This window comes from Empidonax traillii, unplaced genomic scaffold, assembly GCF_003031625.1.
Source record: "Empidonax traillii isolate 1590-97213 ecotype Southwest subspecies unplaced genomic scaffold, ASM303162v1 scaffold743:size316770, whole genome shotgun sequence".
NCBI classification, from domain to species: domain Eukaryota; kingdom Metazoa; phylum Chordata; class Aves; order Passeriformes; family Tyrannidae; genus Empidonax; species Empidonax traillii.
Window position 1 is genome coordinate 18,034 of NW_020955936.1, and position 20,691 is coordinate 38,724.

The 20,691-nt window shown below is 42.2% G+C and overlaps 1 protein-coding gene across 1 annotated transcript in view; it reads right to left on the minus strand.

Annotated features, from left to right (window-relative positions):
* Positions 1 to 5,495, minus strand: part of IL7R (interleukin 7 receptor) — a 15,796-nt gene extending 10,301 nt beyond the window's left edge. Inside the window, exons 1-2 of the mRNA XM_027900627.1 lie at positions 5,348 to 5,495; positions 242 to 380 (exon numbers count right to left, since the gene is read on the minus strand). Coding sequence (XP_027756428.1) covers positions 242 to 380; positions 5,348 to 5,447 — 239 coding nt within the window. The 5' untranslated portion in view covers positions 5,448 to 5,495. The remainder of the gene's footprint in view (positions 1 to 241; positions 381 to 5,347) is intronic.
* Positions 5,496 to 20,691: the final 15,196 nt, after the last annotated feature.

Sequence of the window (20,691 nt, forward strand, 5' to 3'; positions counted from 1 at the left end):
TTTTTTTTTTTTTTTTTTTTTTTTTTTTTTTTTTTTTTTTTTTTTGATATGGGAGTTATGTTCTGTTTCAGTAAACTTCTCTTCCTTGGTGAATTTAGTATTCATACTTAGCAAAACAGTCTCAATAAGAATTTTGCCTAGCTCTGCTGTCCCAGTTTCCCAGCATGTGGCAACATGACTCACTAGTGCTCGTCATTTCACTTCCCAGAAGTTTACCAAAGGACAGACCGACAGCACTTACCACAGAGACAGGGTATAGTTAGTGTTGTGAGGAGGCATCTCAGTAAAATTGCAGGTCAGGCTGCTAAAGGGGTCCTTAACGTCCAGCTGGCTGAAGCAATCAATGTCAAAATTGTCTGGTTCATCGTCTCCAAGAGTCCCTAAGGAGAGATTCACATGATGTTACTGAAGCAAACCTGAGAGGATATTTGATTTGCAGCTGCATTGTATAGGAGGTTGCTGCTTTATGTGGTCGCCTAAAAGGAAAAGGATCAACCTATCTGTTTAGTAAGAAGAAAAGAAACCTTGTTTAAAACGAAGTTAAATCTGTTTGCGCCTTCCAAGGTTGCTCTCCCTTCATGACAGTGAAGCCCACCCACTTGTAAGAGTATTTTGGTGTCATGAGGCAACTAAGCCCCATTTTGATTGTACAGAAAAGTTTTCTGAAATGTCACAAATTTGGCTTCAAGAGGGAAAGCTCAGACTTGCTGCCAGAATGCGTGGTTTCCTGCAAATTTGCTTCAATGAGTAATAACACAATCATGATTTGACTAAGAGAGTAAGTCCTACACTTGGTAGGTATAAGGTCAATGATGCAAAAACTGATGCTTCTGAGAGGAGTCCTCTCCAGCAGAAACTGCAATTTCAGTCTCACTTCATGAAATCTCATCCACCATAGCAGAGCGGATGGGGAAAGGGTTATTGCCATGATCCCTTGAGTGGATCCTTTGGGGCAGGAGTGCCTCTGTCTTCATTCACATAAACCTCTTCCTTGTGTCCAGGGACTATCCCTGATCTCCTGCTCAGTCTTCTGCCACCCATTCCTCATGTATGTCCTTGCCACATGGGGCACCTGATGCAGTGAGAAAAGAATCAAGTCATAGAATGGATGGGTTGGAAGGGACCTTAAAGATCATTTCATTCCAACCCCGCTGCCATTGTCAGAGATGCCACCCACTAGACCAGGTTGCTCCAAACTGGCCTTGAACACTTCCAGATGTGGGGCATCCACAACTACCTTGAGCAGCTTGTTCCAGTGTCTCACTGCCCTCTGAGTAAAGGATTTCTTCCTAACATCTAATCTAAATATCTTCACTTCTAGTTTAAACCCTTCCCCCTTGTCCTATCACTGTCTGCTCTGGGGATACCAGTGACTCACACTCACAAACACAATGGGGAAATACTGAAACACTGAAACATTTTCAACGGAAAACCCCTCCCAGAAAAAATCGTGGTCAATTGTGCTGTAATTAAATTGGATCACTGAGGTGTGACCACCTCTTTAGATATTGTGATTCATAGTCCAAATTATGATGTCCTATGAACCCTGGACAATCCTGGGAGCGTGCAGGGAGACCCAGACCTTGTTCAGCATGGAGGCATATCTGAAGATCCAAAATCCATATGGTTTGACAGCAGTGAGAAAGCAGATGAGAGTTTTTTTGATTGCTTTAAAATGTAAGTCAAGGGCATCAGCAGTGCTTTTTTCTGACCTCAGAGCTGAACTGCAGCTGGAACTGGGTTTTGAGCAAGAGAAGAAATTCAAAAGTCACTCAGGAATGCAGAGAAACACACTAAAACAATGCAGGCAGAGGCTAGGAAGGGGACTGCTGCCATCAGCACCCACAGTGGGCAGCAGAAGGGATGGGAGCATCTGCTGCTGCACTAATGCAGAATCCACAGGCAGCTCTATACCCTGTGAGCTAAGATTTAGTGCCATTCATCACTATGAGCAACCAGCACTGAGAAATTATTACTGGTCTTCTCACTGCAGCTCTGGGACCCCGAATCTCCCTGAAGGACAAGGGATGCAGTGCCTTGTACCAGTGTTGCTGCTTTGGAGGGTGAACCTGTGCAACACAAAAAGCTTCAGTATTTGACTGTTGTATTCAAGGGAGAAACACAGAGGTCAGCACAACTCTAGAATAAGCCCCGCAGCAGTTTCACACAGGTAAGAGTCTTGTCCAATGCAGCCCCACAGGCAGGCATACATGTACAGAAACATGTACCACATGCAGTGGCATATTCGTGGGAAGAAGTGTGGGCATATAAATGTATGTATATTCAAAACTTGTGAGATAACCAGTAAAGTCAAATAAATCTGTGTAAGATGGATAAACCCCTATATTTCAAATAGATATATACACCCAAATCTGACATGGACAGATATGTCACATTTTAAGCCTAAGATTTTACTTGCAACTGCCAACAGGTTTGCTTATTTATACTTAAGGCAATATTAAAACTTATAGATTAGGATGGCTAATCTTACTTTCTGTATGACTGCTTGGTGCTCTCTGTACATGTAAGCTAGATAAATCAGATTTTGCATGAACACACAAAACAGCTAATCATACTATTACTAAATTAATTCATCATCCTATTAACAAATGGCTTATCATAAAAAAAAAAATCTTTCAGTTGCCTACTCCTCCTTTGATGAAAAGTTACAGAAATCTGAATTCATTCTCTATCAGGCTGGTTCCAAGATGAAAATAAAGGTTTAGTCCTGCAGTTCAAACAACCTTGAAGGTTTAACCAACACAGCACAACTTTGGTGCCCCACTGGAAGGAAAGCTGACTTTATCTCTTTGACACTGAACTTTTACATTGTGATTACATGGTTCCTTATTCACAAAAATAACATACTAACCATAGAGTATATGATAATTAAATCTCATCAATAGTGTGATGTGAGCAATTTGAAATGCATTTTCTGCTATGGTTTTTCCATGGGCTGACTAATTTTTTTGTCTGACATAAATTTGCATGCAGCTTCAGTTATAATTCTTCCCTAAACCTCAGAACCACAATGCACAAATGTGTTTGCTCTGTGAATGGTTTTGATGACTCTGACATGACTCATTCTGCTAAGGACTCTTCACTCAATTAAAAAAATGCAAGATTACAGTATTTGCCTTCAGAAGCCCAGATGAGGCAGAGCCAAAAGCCCAACTCTGCTGAAATCAAGGCAGGGCTTGGAAGGGAATTACTGTAGTGGGATAAAAGCTGCTCTCATAGCTACAGCCATGACAGGTCCTTCACAGAAATGGGTTTGGACAACATCCAACAGGATGGTTCAAACCACAGCAGGGATCTCAGGAGCGTTTACCAAGAGAAGAGTGTTAGCAGAGGCTATGGACATGCTTCAGCTTCAAGCTCTAAAGCCGCCAGGACTGACAACAGTGTGTGAAACCAAAGTCAATGCTCAACACTGAAGAGTCAGTGGCCAAATATACAAAGTCAATGAAGTGACTTACTCCATGGACAGAATAATGTCAGATCTTTATTGCTGATGTGATTCAGGCAGAACTCATTTTCATCGCAAGAGTTATGATGTGGGTTGGACAAACCATACCAGTGTGGGTGGCAGGACCACTGAAGCCATGGGACCCCACAGACCACAAGCCTGCTGCCTCCCACTCCCCCTGCCCGTACCCTCCTGCCCCTCCCTGGCTTCCCTTTCTTAGCTCTGCTTGTAGCTCTCTCAGGCCTTTTTGAGGGGTCTCCACTGCTTCTGCTAGGCTGGGGGACAGTGCTTGGGAGGCTCAGAAAAGAGGAGGAGAAGAAGGCAAGAGCTGCCATTATTAGCTTTTCCTTCCTCTGCCCATAAGGGTGCCCATAAGGGTGAGCTTGTACCCAAGTCGGAGGGCAGCACTTTGTCAGGAGGCAGGGTGAGTCAGAAAGGCAAAGAGTGAAAATCAAGCATCTGTCATGGGTGATTTTACCCGGTATTGATTAATTTGTTGACCAAACCTAGGAGATTCATCTAGAAATCATAAAAGCTGGTAATTGCTCAGTAAGGATTTTCTGAATCTCTGAATCTATTTGGCTTTAATTCTAAGTAAATTATGATTTACTGGAGATAGTGATAAAACATGTAAAGGTCTAATCATATCTGCTTTTGGGAAGCCCTGACAATTTCAGTGACACCAACAATAAATCACTAGCACTGAACATTCATTACCACAGCTGCTTGCAAAAGCTGGCTCTAAGCAGCTGCATATTGTATGAATAAAAGGCAAATAAAAAACCCAAGGTGGTTAGATGCAGTTCTGAGCCAGACCCTGATTTCTTTTAATTAAAAAACCTGTCAGGCATATATTATCCATGTATATATGAACTGTTATATATGTACAATTGTCTACACACTTATATGTTACATGTGCAGTACAGGATACCCAGGGAAAAATGAGATTCTCTAACTGTGAGATAGCATAGGTACAAGCCATTCTCTTTCTAAAATCCAAAAGCTCTTTTGTCCCCAAATGAAGGAATTCTAAACTACCAGTAACTTAGCAAATGTCCATGTCTTTCAGGCATAGTGCACAAACTCTGTTACTACTGTTTGTTTAGTATCAGACAAATAAGAGTTTAGCAGATCTGGGACTGAATCTCTAAATCATGTTTTTCATCTCCGTTTGGAGAAAACAAACAGCAGCCTGAAAAAGTGATTTTATCACTGCTTTTTAGAGTTCTGTATTTCTAAATGAGATCATGAAATCTACAGTAATTTATAATTATTTGTTGACTAAGGAATGAAGGCTGTTAGTGATGGGCCATGAGAAGCCCCTGGTTGAGTTTCTGCGTCAGCCGTACTATGAGGGAGGCTGGAACCATCCCTCAGATACACACCTGATGCAAAGGCTTAAAGAAAATATAAAGGTTGGGCTTTTAACGTGGAACAGTTTTGGTCAATTCTGAGTGACATTGAAACATTTTATTTGGAGGAAACTGCCAAGAGTGAAAGCCAGAATCTCACCCCTCTCCAATGGCAGCTCAGGGTGACCATGGGCTGCAGAAGGGTGAAGTGGTTCCCTGCTCCCAGGCATATGTCCTCACATGAACACTAGATACAATGAGAAAGGATTAATGGGTCCGACCCTGCGTGGCCTGTGCCTACAGTTATGATCTCCCTGATTTCATATGGATTTATAAGGACAGCAGATTTGGGGATAAAATTAAATAGGTAACCTCCAGCTCCACCTCCATCTCAGATTCTAGCACTGAAAGAGAGACTGGAAGTTAAAACATGAACGTATTTAACCCAGCAGTTGCATTTTGAAGCTCATAACTGAGGTTTTTCAAGATCACACAGGAGTGGAAAGATGAAGATGAAATGACTCACCATCACCGTCTGCTGAGGTGCAACCACTTTCCCCAAAAGCGGTGTGAAGAAACATGGCAAAAATGCTCAGTACTGTACTGGGCTGTGTCATTCTGAGCATGCTGCATGTGTGCAGTGCGTGTGTGTGTATGTGAAACCTGCACCCGCTGCCTTTATACCCGGCGCTGAGCGAACCCATCGCCTGACAGAGAGACCTCAGGCGAGGGGAAATGTAAACATGCCTACGCAGAGGATGGCTGGTGGCAGAAGGCAGGAAGCAGCCTGAAGATAATGGCTGAGCTTTTACTTTGAAACTGGCTTCCCCACTTCAAAACTAAGGACCCTCTGGATCAGGCCGGTCAACCTGTTTGGGCAAACCTGGTAGGGTCCAGCGAGAAGGGAGCACGTTTCACAGACAGTGCTCCTGACTCAGCTACTGTGATTTGTGCTGCTGGTTTCCCCGAGTGCATGGTTTAGCCCTTGCATCCACTTTTTTTCCCACAGAGGTGCACAGGTCCGAGGGAGAAAAATCTTCCAAGTATGAAACATTAAGTGTGATTGCTTTTGTTTATTCTTTAACTATTGATCAAAAGCAGCACTGCCAGCAGGTCAATGGAGCTGATTCTTCACTCTTTGAGACCCTACCTGGAGTACTGCATTCAGCCCTGTGGTCCCCAACGTAAGAAAGATATAGACATGTTGAAGCAAGTCCAGAGGAGGGCCATTAAGATGATGAGAGGGCTCTCCTGCGCAGACTGGCTGAGAGAGTTGGGAATGTTGCAATGAAGCAACATGAAGCTTGGAGAAGGAGAACTCTCCAGGGAGACTTTATCGTGGCCTTTCAGTATGTAAAGGATGTTTACAAGAACGATGGAGAGAAATTATTCACCAAGGCCTCTAGTGAAAGGACAAGGTGCAACAGTTTTAAACTAAAAGAGGGTAGATTTAGATTGGATATAGAGAAGAAATTCTTTACTGTGAGGATTATGAGGTTCTGGCACAGGTTGCCCAGAGAAGCAGTGGATGCCTCATCCCTGGAAGTGTTCAAGGTCAGGTTGGATGGGGCATTGAGTAACATGGTCTAGTGGAAGGTGTCCCTGCCCATGGCAGTTGAGTTGAAGCTAGATAATCTTCAAAGGTCCCTTTCAACCTGAAACCTTCTGTGATTCTACGAAGTTCCGCATAAGGCAGCGCTGACCCAGAAAAGCTGTGATTTAAAAGACCAATCCTGCAAACCCTGGCTCCTGAGAACAAAGTGGCACATCTCGCATTTGTTCAGGCTTTGGACAAAGCAAAAGCAGAAAGTAAAAGATAAAGAGGTGTTAAATATTTCCTTTGCACACTTTCTGTGGCTGTAAACACCAACGCACACCAGAGCATAAAGTAGGGCCGTGAACACAGCTGACTGATGTGGCTAACTACAAGTGAGCTGAAGAACTGAAAGAGAAGAGCAAGCTCTGGCACAGGCCTGGCTGCACCAAAAAAAGCTTTAGGTTGGAGGCGTAAAGGAAACTGAGGGCAAAGTTGGTAACAGTGCCCAAGCAAACAGAAAAGTGATGACATTACAATGAGGAGGTTCAATATGGAAGCCACATCAGCTTTCTCATTTGCATGGAAATAATTTTAAATGCAAAGTGATGAAAGTCTACAAAATTGGCCTTGCCAGAACATCAGGGACTGCAATGTCACTTGCTGCCCGAAGCTGGGGGCAGTGGGTTGTCAAGGTGTTGCTTCTAGGCTTCCCTGCCCTTTTCTAATGGGAAGAATTGGCCCCCTTTCCGCAAGATTTCAAGGAGGCTGCCTGGAAGATGGACATCTCCAGTATCTGTATCAAGCCCCTCCTTGTAGTAGGACCCTGGGGCTCCCCACTGAAGTGTTCCCTGAAGGTGCACTAAGCCTAGGTAGACACAGAAGAGTGGGTTTGGGTTCAATGGCCAGTGTACAGGCATTTACAGTGTCCTGATATGTTAGAACTCTTCATACTGTGTCTCTGTCTGGCCAGTGAAGAGCATGATTCAACTCATGCTAAAATAGATATTTAAAAGATGAAATTGAAACCTCCAAACACATTCATTTCTCTCCACTGGATTTAAGAAGAGCCTGCAGGGTGGTAGGGGTAGATATCTGCTTGGCAGACCTCTATGATACCTCTCACCTACAAACAGGAGAGGGACCTGCCAGGCCACAGTGACCACCCACACAGAGCAGAGCAGGAGCTGGACATGGTGTGGGGGCCACAGAGTGGGAGCCACCACTGTGGCCTGACTCACCCTCAGTCAAGAGACTGACTTCACTTACAGAATTATTTGGGTCACTGCCAAATTCTCATGATATCCCTCCAAGAAACACCCTCTTTCTGAGTCAGCTGGCAGAAATTTAGCGGGAGTTTGTCCTCATCTCTCTCTCCCCAGTTTTCTGTGATTGATCGAAGCTGATTGCAGCTAAACTTGAATTAATGAGATTGGGCCCCAGTGACTTCACATCACTAAGGCTTGCTTGCTTTAGAGAAGTTTAGTTAAGAATTTCAACACCTTTCTTAATACTCTTCAATACGATATTATTCTAGAAACCCTGAGGCTAATTTCTACCTCATTTTCAGCCAAAATGTCATTAAAGGAAGGCTCTCCTGTGCAAATTTACCACTATCCAGAAATGACACCTTCTCACATTAAACTCGTCTTGTTTATAATTGAGTGGGCTATCACTTTGATCTTTTTTTTTTTCTTTTTTCCTGTTTCAGTTGGAGCAAAGTAAAAGAAAAAGTCTTTTCAGACATAATATTTTTCTTGAACATGAACAATCTTATTATCAGAGTTGTACTGCTCAGGGGATTTCCATGTTGTCATGGTTGCATTTTGTCTGGGTGGGGAAATGAGGGACCACAATGAAAAAAAAAAAAAAAACCTAGGGTAGAGAAAAACCCTGAAGCAAAAGTACATTTTGCTTCACTTTTGCATCTCTGCTTCAGAAGTTGTTTGATTTCTAAGAGGTATTTGAGTCCATTTGTCTCACCTTGTGAGACTGGGAAACAGGAAATGAAATCTTTGAGAGTCTAAATCTTAGGACATCTGAAGGGTTAGTGCCCAGGAGAGGCTATAAGAAAGCTGTCTTATTTTTCACTTGCAATAGATTTACATTGCTTCTGCATCTTAGTTCAAGTTTCCACAAAAAAACCCACCTGGCAACAACAAAACCAACCCACAAACCAACGCCCCCCCCCCCTTGAGTTTAAACAGATGAATTTTGAAGGATTTTCTTTCTTGGATTATCACCTTTGTTACAACTGTTGAAAATTACTAACTAGGCAAGTAATCTACAAGTTACCATTTCTGTTTGCCTCTCATACTGTTCGTTCACTTATTTTTTATTGTCCTGAGGACACAGAAGTATTTTTTGATTCTGTTTTGGCTTCAAAAAATGCAAAAGGCTTCTGTACATATGCTAAATTTAAATCTGCTATCAGTATCTGTTTAGAAAGATGAAGTTATTAGATCCCTTGCTTCTAATGCTAATGTTTTTCAACTATTCCTGTTCAGGGACTTCCCAGGATGTCTGTTAGAGACTAGTGGAGTGGGTCCTCCAGGCACATCCCAGTGTGCAGCACTGGAGACAGGATTGGTGCCTAAGACTAAAAAAAGTGGAGGTTAATATGTTTAGTATTACTTTCTATTGTTGTTGTTAGCAAAGATTTTGGTAAAGTTAAGGCAAGTAATAAACCTGAATCTTATTAGAACTTGTATTACATATATACTCAGACTTCATACTTAGATTTTTAGGTTTTTAACCAGATATGCCAGGGAACAGAAATCTTCCAGTAAGCTTCAAATGTGAGGAGAAGGACTTCTACCTCAAAAGGATTCAGAATCTTCTTTTTTTTTTTCTTCCTCGCATTTCTGTCTCTAAAGTGCTTCATAAACTTTTTTCCATGTATCTTCTCCCTGCTGGAGTCATCTCTTGACAGCTCCTCAGCTGAATGTCTGTGGGTTGGCCTGAGGCTGCTCTAAGAAGTGTTTTGCTGGCCCGAGAGCAGCATCATGTGGGAGCCAGTATTGCTTAAGGCAACACAGCCATGGACAACATAACTTGAAGTCTTGGGTGGAGAGAGTGAGCAAGGACAAGAGCAGACAGTGCTATGAATTGCTGAGAAACCCCTCTCCCTAACACAGCAACAGCAGTAAAAAGAAAAGTCATATTAACAGTTCTGGGCCTCTTCAGGGTGCTCAGGATATTTTCAGGTACATCAACCAGAGAAAAAGCATAAAGACATGAAAGCTTACGTTGTTTTCATGTTATTTGTTTTAGGTCTGAAAGAAACATAAACTACTGCAAGATATATTACTCACTTGAAATCTGGTAGGAGAGTAGCTGCCAGTACTCCAGTACTGCACTGTGCTTGCTCATATATATTTTTCAGACAAAATGTTGGGCCAAATCCCTGTAAATTTGGTGACAATGAAGTATTTTGTGAATGTATTTTAATTGTGTAAAATGATCCATTCTGATGCCTGCAACTTTTAAATTAAATGTTTGAATTTTCATTCTTTTCAATGAATTTGGTTTTAGAATTGCCTTTAGTTTAAAAATGAGAATTACTAAAAACTGATTGGGTTTAATCTGAATACTTTCTTTTAGAATCTGTCCACAACAGCTGTGCTTGCTTTTGGTTATTTAATATTTAGCCATAGTGTTCTAGCATGCAGACCCCGTTCCAAAAATAAATGCCAAGGGAATGTAGGAGGCTCAGTTCCAGTGTATGACTAGTCCGTGACTCAGACCTGGACTCCTTTGTAAGCTTCAGATGAAGAACAGGCATAGACCTCAGCAAACAGGACAAAGAGAAGGAGCAAACAGAGGCAACATGATGGCATGTCCCTATAAAAACAGAGCAGATGGACAGAAATCATCTTGAGGAAGCTGAGGCTGGTGGCATGTATGAAAGAGCATGAGGAATGTGAAATAGCACTTGTAATATCTATATTTAATGTGCTCTGGATGTGGGGCTTCACCACCACCAGGTAAGTAGGAGGGAGGGACAGTGTGCACCCAGTGAGCATGGCAGCACCCCACTACTTCTCCCCTTCCTTCCCACGTGGGCAGGCATATGATCCACATTTGGCTGGGCATGGTCCAGTATGCAAGTACTGCCATTAACAGCTCCTGCAGTTAGGAAGGTGGACAGCCATGGAAACTGAAACATCAAGGAAAACAACTGGTGTCAAGCACAAGTGGTTGTGGCAAAGCCAGGGTGTCCATAGACCCAAGGAAGCCAGAGAGAGGCGGGATGGGAAGGACTATGACTACTGTGCTGAGTGCCCTGGGATGGCCCTTGCAATGTTTTTCCTCTTGTGCCATTCCCATGCATTTTGTTCTGCAGTCCTTGAATGCTGAACCCGAGTCCTCACCCCTGTTTGTGGAGAGTCTTCAGGGAGAGGCAAGTCCTCCGGGGATGGGCGTTGAGGAGGATGATGGGTTTCTAAACCAAGGTTTGTGCTGTTTAGGTGGATGTGAACTTGGATAGCAATTTGGGTGAATCAGGCTGCTGAAGGTAACCTTGAATACCATCGTGGCTTCCCTTTGCTTTTCCTTGCACATCTCAGTCTTCCAGTGGCTTAGTGGGCAGGAAAGAAGAGGCAGCTACAGCCCTGCTGACTGTTAGCCATAGGGAGGACAGACTCTATTAGTTAAATTTACCATGGTTAAATGTATCTTCTTCAGTAAAGCTGAACTCATTAAAATACTTCTAAGATTTTTTTTAAAACATCTAGCAATGCTTAAATAAATGAGGACTAGATAAGTATTAGGTAACAAAAGATCACAAAGCAGAGTGATAATTTAAATGCTTTTACATTTCAATACATTTTAAAATCTCTTTCCTGATATAAAACGTACTTGAAAGTAGAGGAACTGAGAAAATCAGACAAGAAAATGAAATTGCAACTGAAAATAAGTATTGTAAACAGATATTATCAAAGGTAACAAAAGGATACATATTTAATGCGACTTTTTTTTTGGCCCAATTTTTGTGCACTGAGATGTTTATATGTTCAAAATTAATTACATCTATCTCATACCAATTATATAGGAGTAATATTTGAGAGATCATTAGATTGATGTCTGTAAACAACAGGAAAATATATGTGATCAACCTGAAAGATTATCCTCCTTTTAAAATATGAATGCGGGAGTAGGGAAATCTCCATAACAGGGAAAAATAGTTACACATTTTCTTCCCGTTCATTATGCCAGATTAGCAAGGAGAAAAAGAAATATGCAAATAAGACATTGATTGCAGAGGGGTATATGAGAGATGTGACAGGACCCCATCTGGCAGAGCTGGCCTGCAGAGATTTATTTGTTGTCATCTTGTTGTTACAGTGAGCATTTAAAAACCACTCAGAGACGGATCCACAATTGGAAAGCAGAGACTGCATCAGATTTCAAACACTGTTCAGTGTAACTGAATGCTTCCAACAAGGACCAATCTTCAGGTTTGCTCTCAGCCCAGCTACCAGCAACAGGCTCTACTCTTCCTTCCATGCCCTTTGGAAAACCTCTTTCTTTTAATCTCTGTTAAAGCCTGCTGCTGTCTGCTTTTGCTGTCCCAAAATTTCTCCCTGCTCCTCATGCTCCATGTTTCTCTTTAGTGAAGCTCAGGGGCAGACCTGCTCTTCCCTGCCACCTGCCCCAGAGGAGGGTGTCACAACTGCCACCACAATACCAACAACACAGTGCTTTGCCCTGCTCCTACCAGGGCAGGGAACAAAGAATGCTCTTCAACCACTGAAATAAACGTGATGAGCTACGGAGATAACGCAGACCTGTTGGCTACCTCCTTCAGACCAAGGGACACATTATTACTTGCTTTATATTTTTTGTTTCATTTTTAACTGGCTCCTCCTCTGTGCTGATAAAGGCAGTCTAAATCCCCAAGCTGAGAATGATTAGTCTTTCCTTTTTTCTCTAGAGGATTAAATTAGTCTGTGTTAACAATGTACAAAAATGAAATGTGACACAGGACTGAAATCTAGAGTATAGTGTCTGCTTAATGGAAAGCTTCAGGTGTGGGATTCACAGCACAGCAGAATGTTTGACACAGTAGTAGTAGTAGCAGCAGTAGTAGTAGTAGCAACATCAGCAGCAGCAGCATTTACATGGCAATTTTTTATGATGAATTGCTGTGTCAGTAGAGTGTCTAATGTGTAGTAATATGGGACTAAAAAGCCCTTCCAGCTCTTCTTTGCTTTACACTGAGGTATATCAGCAAAATTACCAAAAAAATACAGGGAATTTCACCAGAACAGTGTAGAGTGTAAGAAACAATATAATCTGATTCAGGGCATTCTTATCTGAATTGGAGAACTGGGTGAAGTGTGCAAGGAAAAAAATTGCTCCCAAATAGGCTGAGCTTTCAGTGTAATATGAAAATGTCACTCACTGGTCCAGCAGTATTCTCGGTTCACAGCCCAGTGAACATTAGGGGTACAGATACCCTTCAGATGCAATATATCTCTGGTTATGAAAGCATTATTAGCATAGAGCCAGCTCTGATTCACCCAACCTGCTGTAATGAGAGATGGTCCTGGAGGACTCTGTCAGCACAGTCAAGTCACTGCTGCTGTTCACTCCCTACATACAGACAAGCTGTGTCTAGTACAGGCTGCACTGTGTGCTGGGAATGCAGCCTGAGGTTTGATAAGATAGAACAGACTGTCCTGTTGTGGTCTGCCCTGAAGCACAACATTGTCCAAAGAATTTGAACACTCTCTCTTTATCAGGTCTATTTGTAATGCCTGAGATATTAATTTGCTTCTTCTCAGGACCTGAGGAGGAGGAGGAACTTCTGCACACCTGTACACTTGTTTAAACACAACTTTCAGCAAGCAGATCTTGTCTGCTTTGGTTTATAAAAATGAATTATCAGAAATTCTTTCTCATGCAGCTAATTGCAGCCAACAATGAAATTATTGTTTTATCATGTTTTTGAACAAGTAAACTAAATATAGGGCCTTAAACTTCTCAGTCAGTAAGATGGGTCTTTCTAATAGCAGATTCTCCTTCAGCATTTTCCTGAAGTGCTCAGAACCAGACACAATACTCTCATAATAGTCTCACTAATCCTTGTGTGCAGGGATATTGTCACTATTGCAGTTCTTCGTATTTTTGTGCTTATACATTAATTCTGGATCACAACAGCTGCTTCAACTGCTGCATTTACTGGTACCACTTGCTGAATTACATGGCCACAGCCTTACTTAACTTCATTTTTGAGCCATTACCTCCATAAATTCAGAGATTTATCCAACAAAAGGGGTGAGAGAGTGCAAACATTGACCGGATGATACACAAAACTGACTTCTGGGAATGTGAGGTCAGGTCCACTTGGGACACTAATTGGTGAATTTCGTGGTAGTATAATCTTACTTGCTCACATGCCTTCCCTATAAGGTGCAGTCAGCCTTTCAGCTGCTTGGTCTGCCTACCTGGACTGCCCACCATGGGTTGAATGAACATCATCACAGCTAAAAATTTAAACTGTCATTAGGGAATACATCACCCAAAGTGGTTCTGATTAGCATAGAAAGGATCATTATTCTTTTCAATTTCAGCGCTATGGTTTAAGAGACACAATGCCTTGGTGGAGGGAGTAGAAGAACAAAAATTAAAGGAGAGCTGGAAATTACAGTGCAAGACAGACCTCAGTGCCTGCAGGGGCAGAGAAAGCAGGACAAGGTGACCTGAGGTGGGACAGCTTACCTATCTTACAATCTTCTGAGTGACCAGCATGGTGCTTGTGGAGAAGTTTGCCAGGAACTGTGCAATGTCAGCACCACCTGAATGGGAGCCAGTGTCCCAGAGAGAAGGAAGACAAAAGGCCTGACCAATTTTTGGATCTCTGCAAAGACATGATGCAGCACATACGGCCCCTAAAGCTATGGTTTCTTGCAAATTAAGGGATGATTTCACCTCCAGCATTATAGGGCCTGTCCCTTGCTGTGAGTGTAGCGTAGGCCAAGAAGGAGCTTTTTGTCTGCTATTCACCTCCCTGAACAATATTATAGAATCACAGAGTCATTAAGATTTGAAAAGACATCCAACATCACTGAGTACAATCTTTGGCTGTACATAGCCAATACCAACTCAACTATAGCACCAAGTGCCACATCCAGTCATTTCTTGAACACCTCCAGGGATGGTGACTCCATCACCTCCTGGGCAGCCTGTTGCAATGCTTAACCAGCATTTCAGTGAAGAAATTCTTCCTAATGTCTAACCTGAATCTCCCCTGGTGCAGCTGAGTCCCATTTCCTCTCATCCTATTGCTGGTTGCCTAGAAGAGGGGGGAAACCCTCATCTGACTAGAACCTCCTTTCAGGGAGTTATAGAGAGTGGTAAGGTCTGTCCTCATGTCCAAACTGAACACCCACAGCTCCCTCAGCCGCTACTCATAGGACTTGTCTTCTAGACCCTTCCCCAGGTCCTTATTGTTGTCTTCTCTGGACACTCTCCAGCACTTCAGTGTCCTACTGGTGAGGGGTCCAGAACTGAACACAGGGTTTTTAAGTATCAAGTACAGGGTAACAATCACTGCCCTAGTCCTGCTGGCCACACTATTGATAATACAAGCCATGTGACACTGGCCTTCTTGGCCTCCTGGGCACACTGCTGGCTCATGTTCAACTGGCTGATGACCAGCACCCCCAAGTCCTTTTCCTCTGGGCAGCTTTCCAGCCACTCTTGCCCAGGCCTGTACTCCAGCATTGGGGTTGTTGTGATCCAAGTGTAGGACCCAGGACTTTGCCTTTTTGAACCTCTTTCCACTGACCTCGACTCATTGATCCAGCCTTGACCCATCGATCCAGATCCCTCTGCAGAGCCTCCCTGCCCCCCAGCAGATCAACACTCCCACCCAGCTTAGTGTTGTCTGCAAACTGACTGAGGGTGCACTCAATCCCCTCGTCCAGATCATCAGTGAAGGTATTAAACAGGACTGGCCCAAGTACTGAGGCTTGGGGAAAGCCACTAGCGACCATCTAACAATCAGATGTAAATGTCAATTCTCCTGGCAAGATGTCTTTGTAGTCAGCACAGGTTCATGCACTGCAGGAGGAGCCAGCCACTTGCAGACCCTCAGAGGGACCAGACAGTTCCCCTCCCATCCCAGCTCCTGTAGCAGCTCCCTTCTTGCACTCTGTCTTTCACAGTATCAGCCAGCACTTTCTATCATTACACAAAGCTGATTTCTCTCCCCTATAACCCATACAGGGAAGTTAAGTACATGCTGACTCTTACTGTCTACCATGGATATGGATTAAAATCACATAACGCTGTCTGGACTTGTGGGAATGGCACTAAGTTTTTTATAGAAGACAAAATTTTTAATTTGGCTTTCACTCCATAGTGGGTTATATGCAAGGAGTGTTTCCTTAAAAGTCAAGGAAATGCCAAAGCTAAGTCAGAAATTGGTCACAGTCATGCGAACCTATGCCTAGGCCTTTTAAGAAAGGTACGCTGGTGAAAACAATGAACTTGGATTGCTCAGACATTATAAAGGTTGCCCAACCTTTTGGTGACCCTGGCCTGAGGTTTGTTTTTTAGAACATGGAAACACACTTTCCTCCCCTGGTTTCACTTTCCAAGGCAAACACAAGCCCAGCCCCAGGGCAGCTGAAGTATGACTGCCATGGGAGCCACCAGGTCAAGGTATTTCTGTTCACAGCCAGAATGTTCCTCTGCTGAACTAAGGCTGTACCAAAGGAAAGGGAGGAAAGTAAAATTTTGAATATTGAGCAAAGGAAAAAAACAACTTGTTAGAACCTTAGATTCAAGTGATCAGTAAGGTACAAAGTGCAGGTACATCAGAAAACAGAGATGGCTCTGACCATGGACTTCTGGACTTGACAGTGATAATGTTAGTGTGCACTATTTCTTCCTGTGGTCATGCAGAAAGGGAATTAATGAAGTGTATACTTCTTTTCCAAAGGAGATGGTGGTGAAAACCATGTAACAGCTGATGGTGTGGAGCCTCTGCTCTCAGTTTGCCACAACAACAGCCAGTGAGAGCAGATAAGGTGTTGCAGTGAAGGAAGCTGTCTGCACCTCGGCGTAGAAGGAGTGCAGCTTCTGGCTCCCATGAGGAGTTGGAAAGGCCAGAGACTGAAGAGAGGCACAGAGAGACACTGGGACAAAGGGCCCTTCCATCCAGCCTGCGTTGCTGCCTGGCCTGAGGTTGCCCAGAAAGTGTGTGCACCAGAGTGCTCATGGCTTGCCACCCGCTCTAGCAACAATACACTAAACTCACTAATTAGAGTGCAATATAAGTGTTCAAACATTTACCCATGTAATGAATCCTCGATCCACAGAACAATAGAACTGCAGAAACCTTAAGGTTGGAAAAGACCTCTAAGATCATTGAGACCAACCACTAATCCGGGACTGCCAACTCCACCACTAAACCATGTCCCTGAGTGCCACATCTATGCCTTTTAAGTACCTTCAGGAATATGTCATGACATATGATGCCCCTGTTCCCAGAAACTCTACAGTGTGACCAGACCTTTACTTGGCAAACTGAGTTCAACTTCAGCATTCACATTTCCTTCCTCGAACATTTCAATTTTCCATATGTTTCATTTCCCTTCAAGTCTCACATCCAGTAAATTTTCCTAAACCTACCTCCATGGACTCAGTACGCTCAAAGGAAAGCCAGAAGTTTTAACTGCTGAATGCTCTAACTATTGAGAATCAGGAGAGTATAGAAAGATCTTCCACAGTCACAGAAACACCCCTTAGTGGTTCAAGATGATTGTGTTAATGTGTACAGGGTAATGTTATAATTCTCTATGCAAAGTGCATCACACCAGTGAAAATTTTTAGTGCTTGCCAGTGCTCCACTTGTTGGCTTCTCCTGTCAACACCCTTTTTTGCATGCTAAAGCACTCATCATTTGTGTATGCTTATGTGAAGTGAGCTTTGCAGGGAAAAGGAATTTGTATTGCCAATGGAGCTGGAATCACAGCTTCACACCTCCTCAGCTCTTACATTTAAATTTCTCAGCTTTCTGACTATCACAGAGAAAAAAAGTTCAAAGTGATAAAATCCAGTTTAACTCCCATTCTAGGAAAATATTTTTAAAGTCATAAAGTAAAAGAGAGGGGGAAAATTATTGCAGTGGTATTTGTACTTCTCAGTCACTGGAAAGCTTTTGAAAGTCCCATGATCAATCTTCCATTACCTAAAGTTTATCTTAATTTTCACAGCTGATCAACACCTTACGTTTATCTGTTAGAAGTCGTTAAGTACCTCGAAATAGTTGACTAGATATTTGATTAGCTAGAAATGAATTTCTGCACCTGACTCTAAGGAACTATTTTGGAAATAACTGTCCATAGTTTCTTATGCAGAATAATGTTCCTTCCATTTCACAGCCCCTTTGCCTAACTATGGGGCTACGTGGGGCAGTTTTATTCATCAGTGTGAATTGTCATTCAGTAATTAAGGGAAAATGTATACATAACGTTTTGGAGAAATGCTCAGAATTGGGAGACATATGTTGATTCATTCAGGACTTAGAATACACACAAGGAGTACTGATTTCCTTCTAAAAAAAAGTCAGGAAAGGATCAGCAGTAGATAGAACCGGATGCTCATTTGAAATGCTAGCATTGGTAAGTGTAGTTTTGAAGGCATGAAGAGGCTGCAGCCATCCCCCATCCTAGGGCAGGTTGGCTGCACAAGTTCCTTGTGTCTGTTGTATTTACGTTCAGCCTCACAGCAAAGAGGATGTAGACACTATCACAAGCATGCTTTGAAAAGACGAAGTGGAATCAAGCTGTTTACAGCACACTGATTTGGAGGTATTGATAACAAACCCCACAAAATCTAACCTCTTAAGATAAGTAAATACTAGCTTCATTTCAGAGACAGGAAACTCAGCCTGCAGCATGAACTATGAATCCTGCCAGCATCCTGATCCTTTGGAAACATTTTGTTTGTCCACTTGCCCATCAAATTCAAATACCTGAAAAGTATGAGAAACTTGGAAGAGGAACTGAACATTGTTGGTTAGGAAAGCAGATTGGAAAGAGCACCAACCTTTTAACAGAACCACATGGTTTGTAGACCTTTGTACTTCTCTGCTGGAGACTCAATGAAGGCAATCTCATTAACTGTAATTAGTAGCTGAAGGCACTATATTAATGAACATGCATTTCCAGTGAAGTCATGGTAGCTGTCAAACAATATGTGGGAAAGTCAGGATTTTAGCTGACTGCGATGCTGCCTCATGAACCATGATTTTATACTTAGCAAGTAATAATAATAATAAACCCTTTAATTTCTTCTCCTTTCTGAAACCAGAAAGGCCAAACAAAAAACAAAAGAAGTGACTTCTTAATCTTGAGAATTTTTCATTTGCACTTCTTTGCACTTTTATGTTTCACTTTATTTTCTCTAAAAGTGCTCACACATGTAAAACCATGATGTGAACTCTGGATTTAACTAAGTAGCTGAAGCCCAGCAGCAAGGCATGTAGGGTGGGAAGTGCACTAGGAATCAGAACAGCACACAGTCACATTCTACCTCTGCCACAAATATGCAGCTCTGTGTCCTACATAGGTGTGCTGAATCTGTCCCAGGCACCTTTGCTATCTAACAGTGGTTTACACTGTCACAGAAGTGGTATTTTAACAAGCATATGCAGGATCTAGAAGTTTCCTGACAATTGACTCATATGCACATACAAACGAGAAAACGGTGTTCAGATAGGAAGTTATCAAAAAACTATGCTTTCCTGTTTACACAGTGGGGCCAACACCTAGAGCCTGAAAAGTTTACTGTAGTCCTAAATACTATTAAAAAGTTCTTAGTAATATAGAGACTACCAGCACTTCATGTGCACGGAACATCTGACATTTTCTGCTGCAAGGTAAGAATGGGCAGCTGATGAAACAGAGGGTTCACCATTAGCTAACAACAGTGAACATAGCAGCACCGGGGACTTATGGAGAGTTAAACAACTTCAACTGATTTGAACTCGTTACTTAGTTGGGCTAGAAAGCCTCATAACAGAGATTTTGGAAAGAGAAATAGATTTGATATCTGATTTGTTGTTGGCGATCAAGGTCCATAAAGGTTGCTCCCTCTGCTCAGAGGCAGTGGAACACTGTTGCAAGGGGGATGTCTTCCAGCACAAGTTGGATTTTGTCACAGCCACTAGTGAGGCAAAGACAGCTTCCAGCAGTTCACTTCTCTTCATCTATTATTAACAAATACTTGCATGAGTAATGTTACTTTTATATAACCACTTGAAAATTGCTGTTTAGTTTAGTTGCTACAAACTGTAATTGGATGTGCAAGGGCCAATTAGTATTAATGTGTGAACCAGAATACCTGTAGCTCATTTCCCTCCCTTTTGTCACCCCACATTAACAAGAATGGTATAATAATTTACACTATACATGAGAATTACTAAAAATATGCAGGATTGATATGTACAAACTTAAAATTTGTATTCCAAAACCTAAATTAAGTATATGAATCATAAATACATCATTTCAGTGAATGCCTAGCAAAGATGAAAGGAGTTAAGTTTTTTTTAAAAAAATATTTGAAAACAATAATTTCAATAACTTGGCAATAAGTGATGGATTTGAGAGTTCTGCTAATGATGTTTGCCACGCAATTTGTTCTGAAAGATTTTAATCTACTGCACAGCCACAAAAATCTAATGCCTTCAAATCAGCTGCAAGAATTTACTACATCTGAAGGGATAGTCTGCGATAGCTATTTAAGACAACAAGCTCCAGATGATTACCATAACTAAAACTCAGCTCTTTTAGATGGTTTCCCATCTTCAAAGAGATACAGAAATAAATGTTTACCATTTTTTTTTGTTTGATGTGTTCATTTAAACACATTACCTGATGGACTATTTTGTTGTGTAAAAGTAAACAAAGGTACTTTGGAAAAAAACATTGATCGAGGCAGATTTTTTTATTTACCCTAAAGGAGCACGAGTGGTTCATATAGGTGTGGGTGCGACGTGACACTTTTGCCTGTGGTTTATGTGCTAGAACTGTTTTATCTAATGAGCCACTAGCACACAGGCAACCTGCTGCTGGTTGTATATGTTGGGAATGAATGATTGTGGTCTGCATGTTTCTCATAGATCAGCACTCTACAGTTACTTAATCGCACAAGAGAAATCTCTGTCTTTAGAAGAAGTTTCACTTCTCACAGGTGAACATGGAAAAATCTAATGCTTGGCAAGATGCACAGCCCTTTCCCCTCTTCCTCCCCACCCCTTTCTCATCTCCCCTTCCCTCTACCCCCTTTCCCCTCCTTTATCTTCTCCCTTCCCTTCCCTT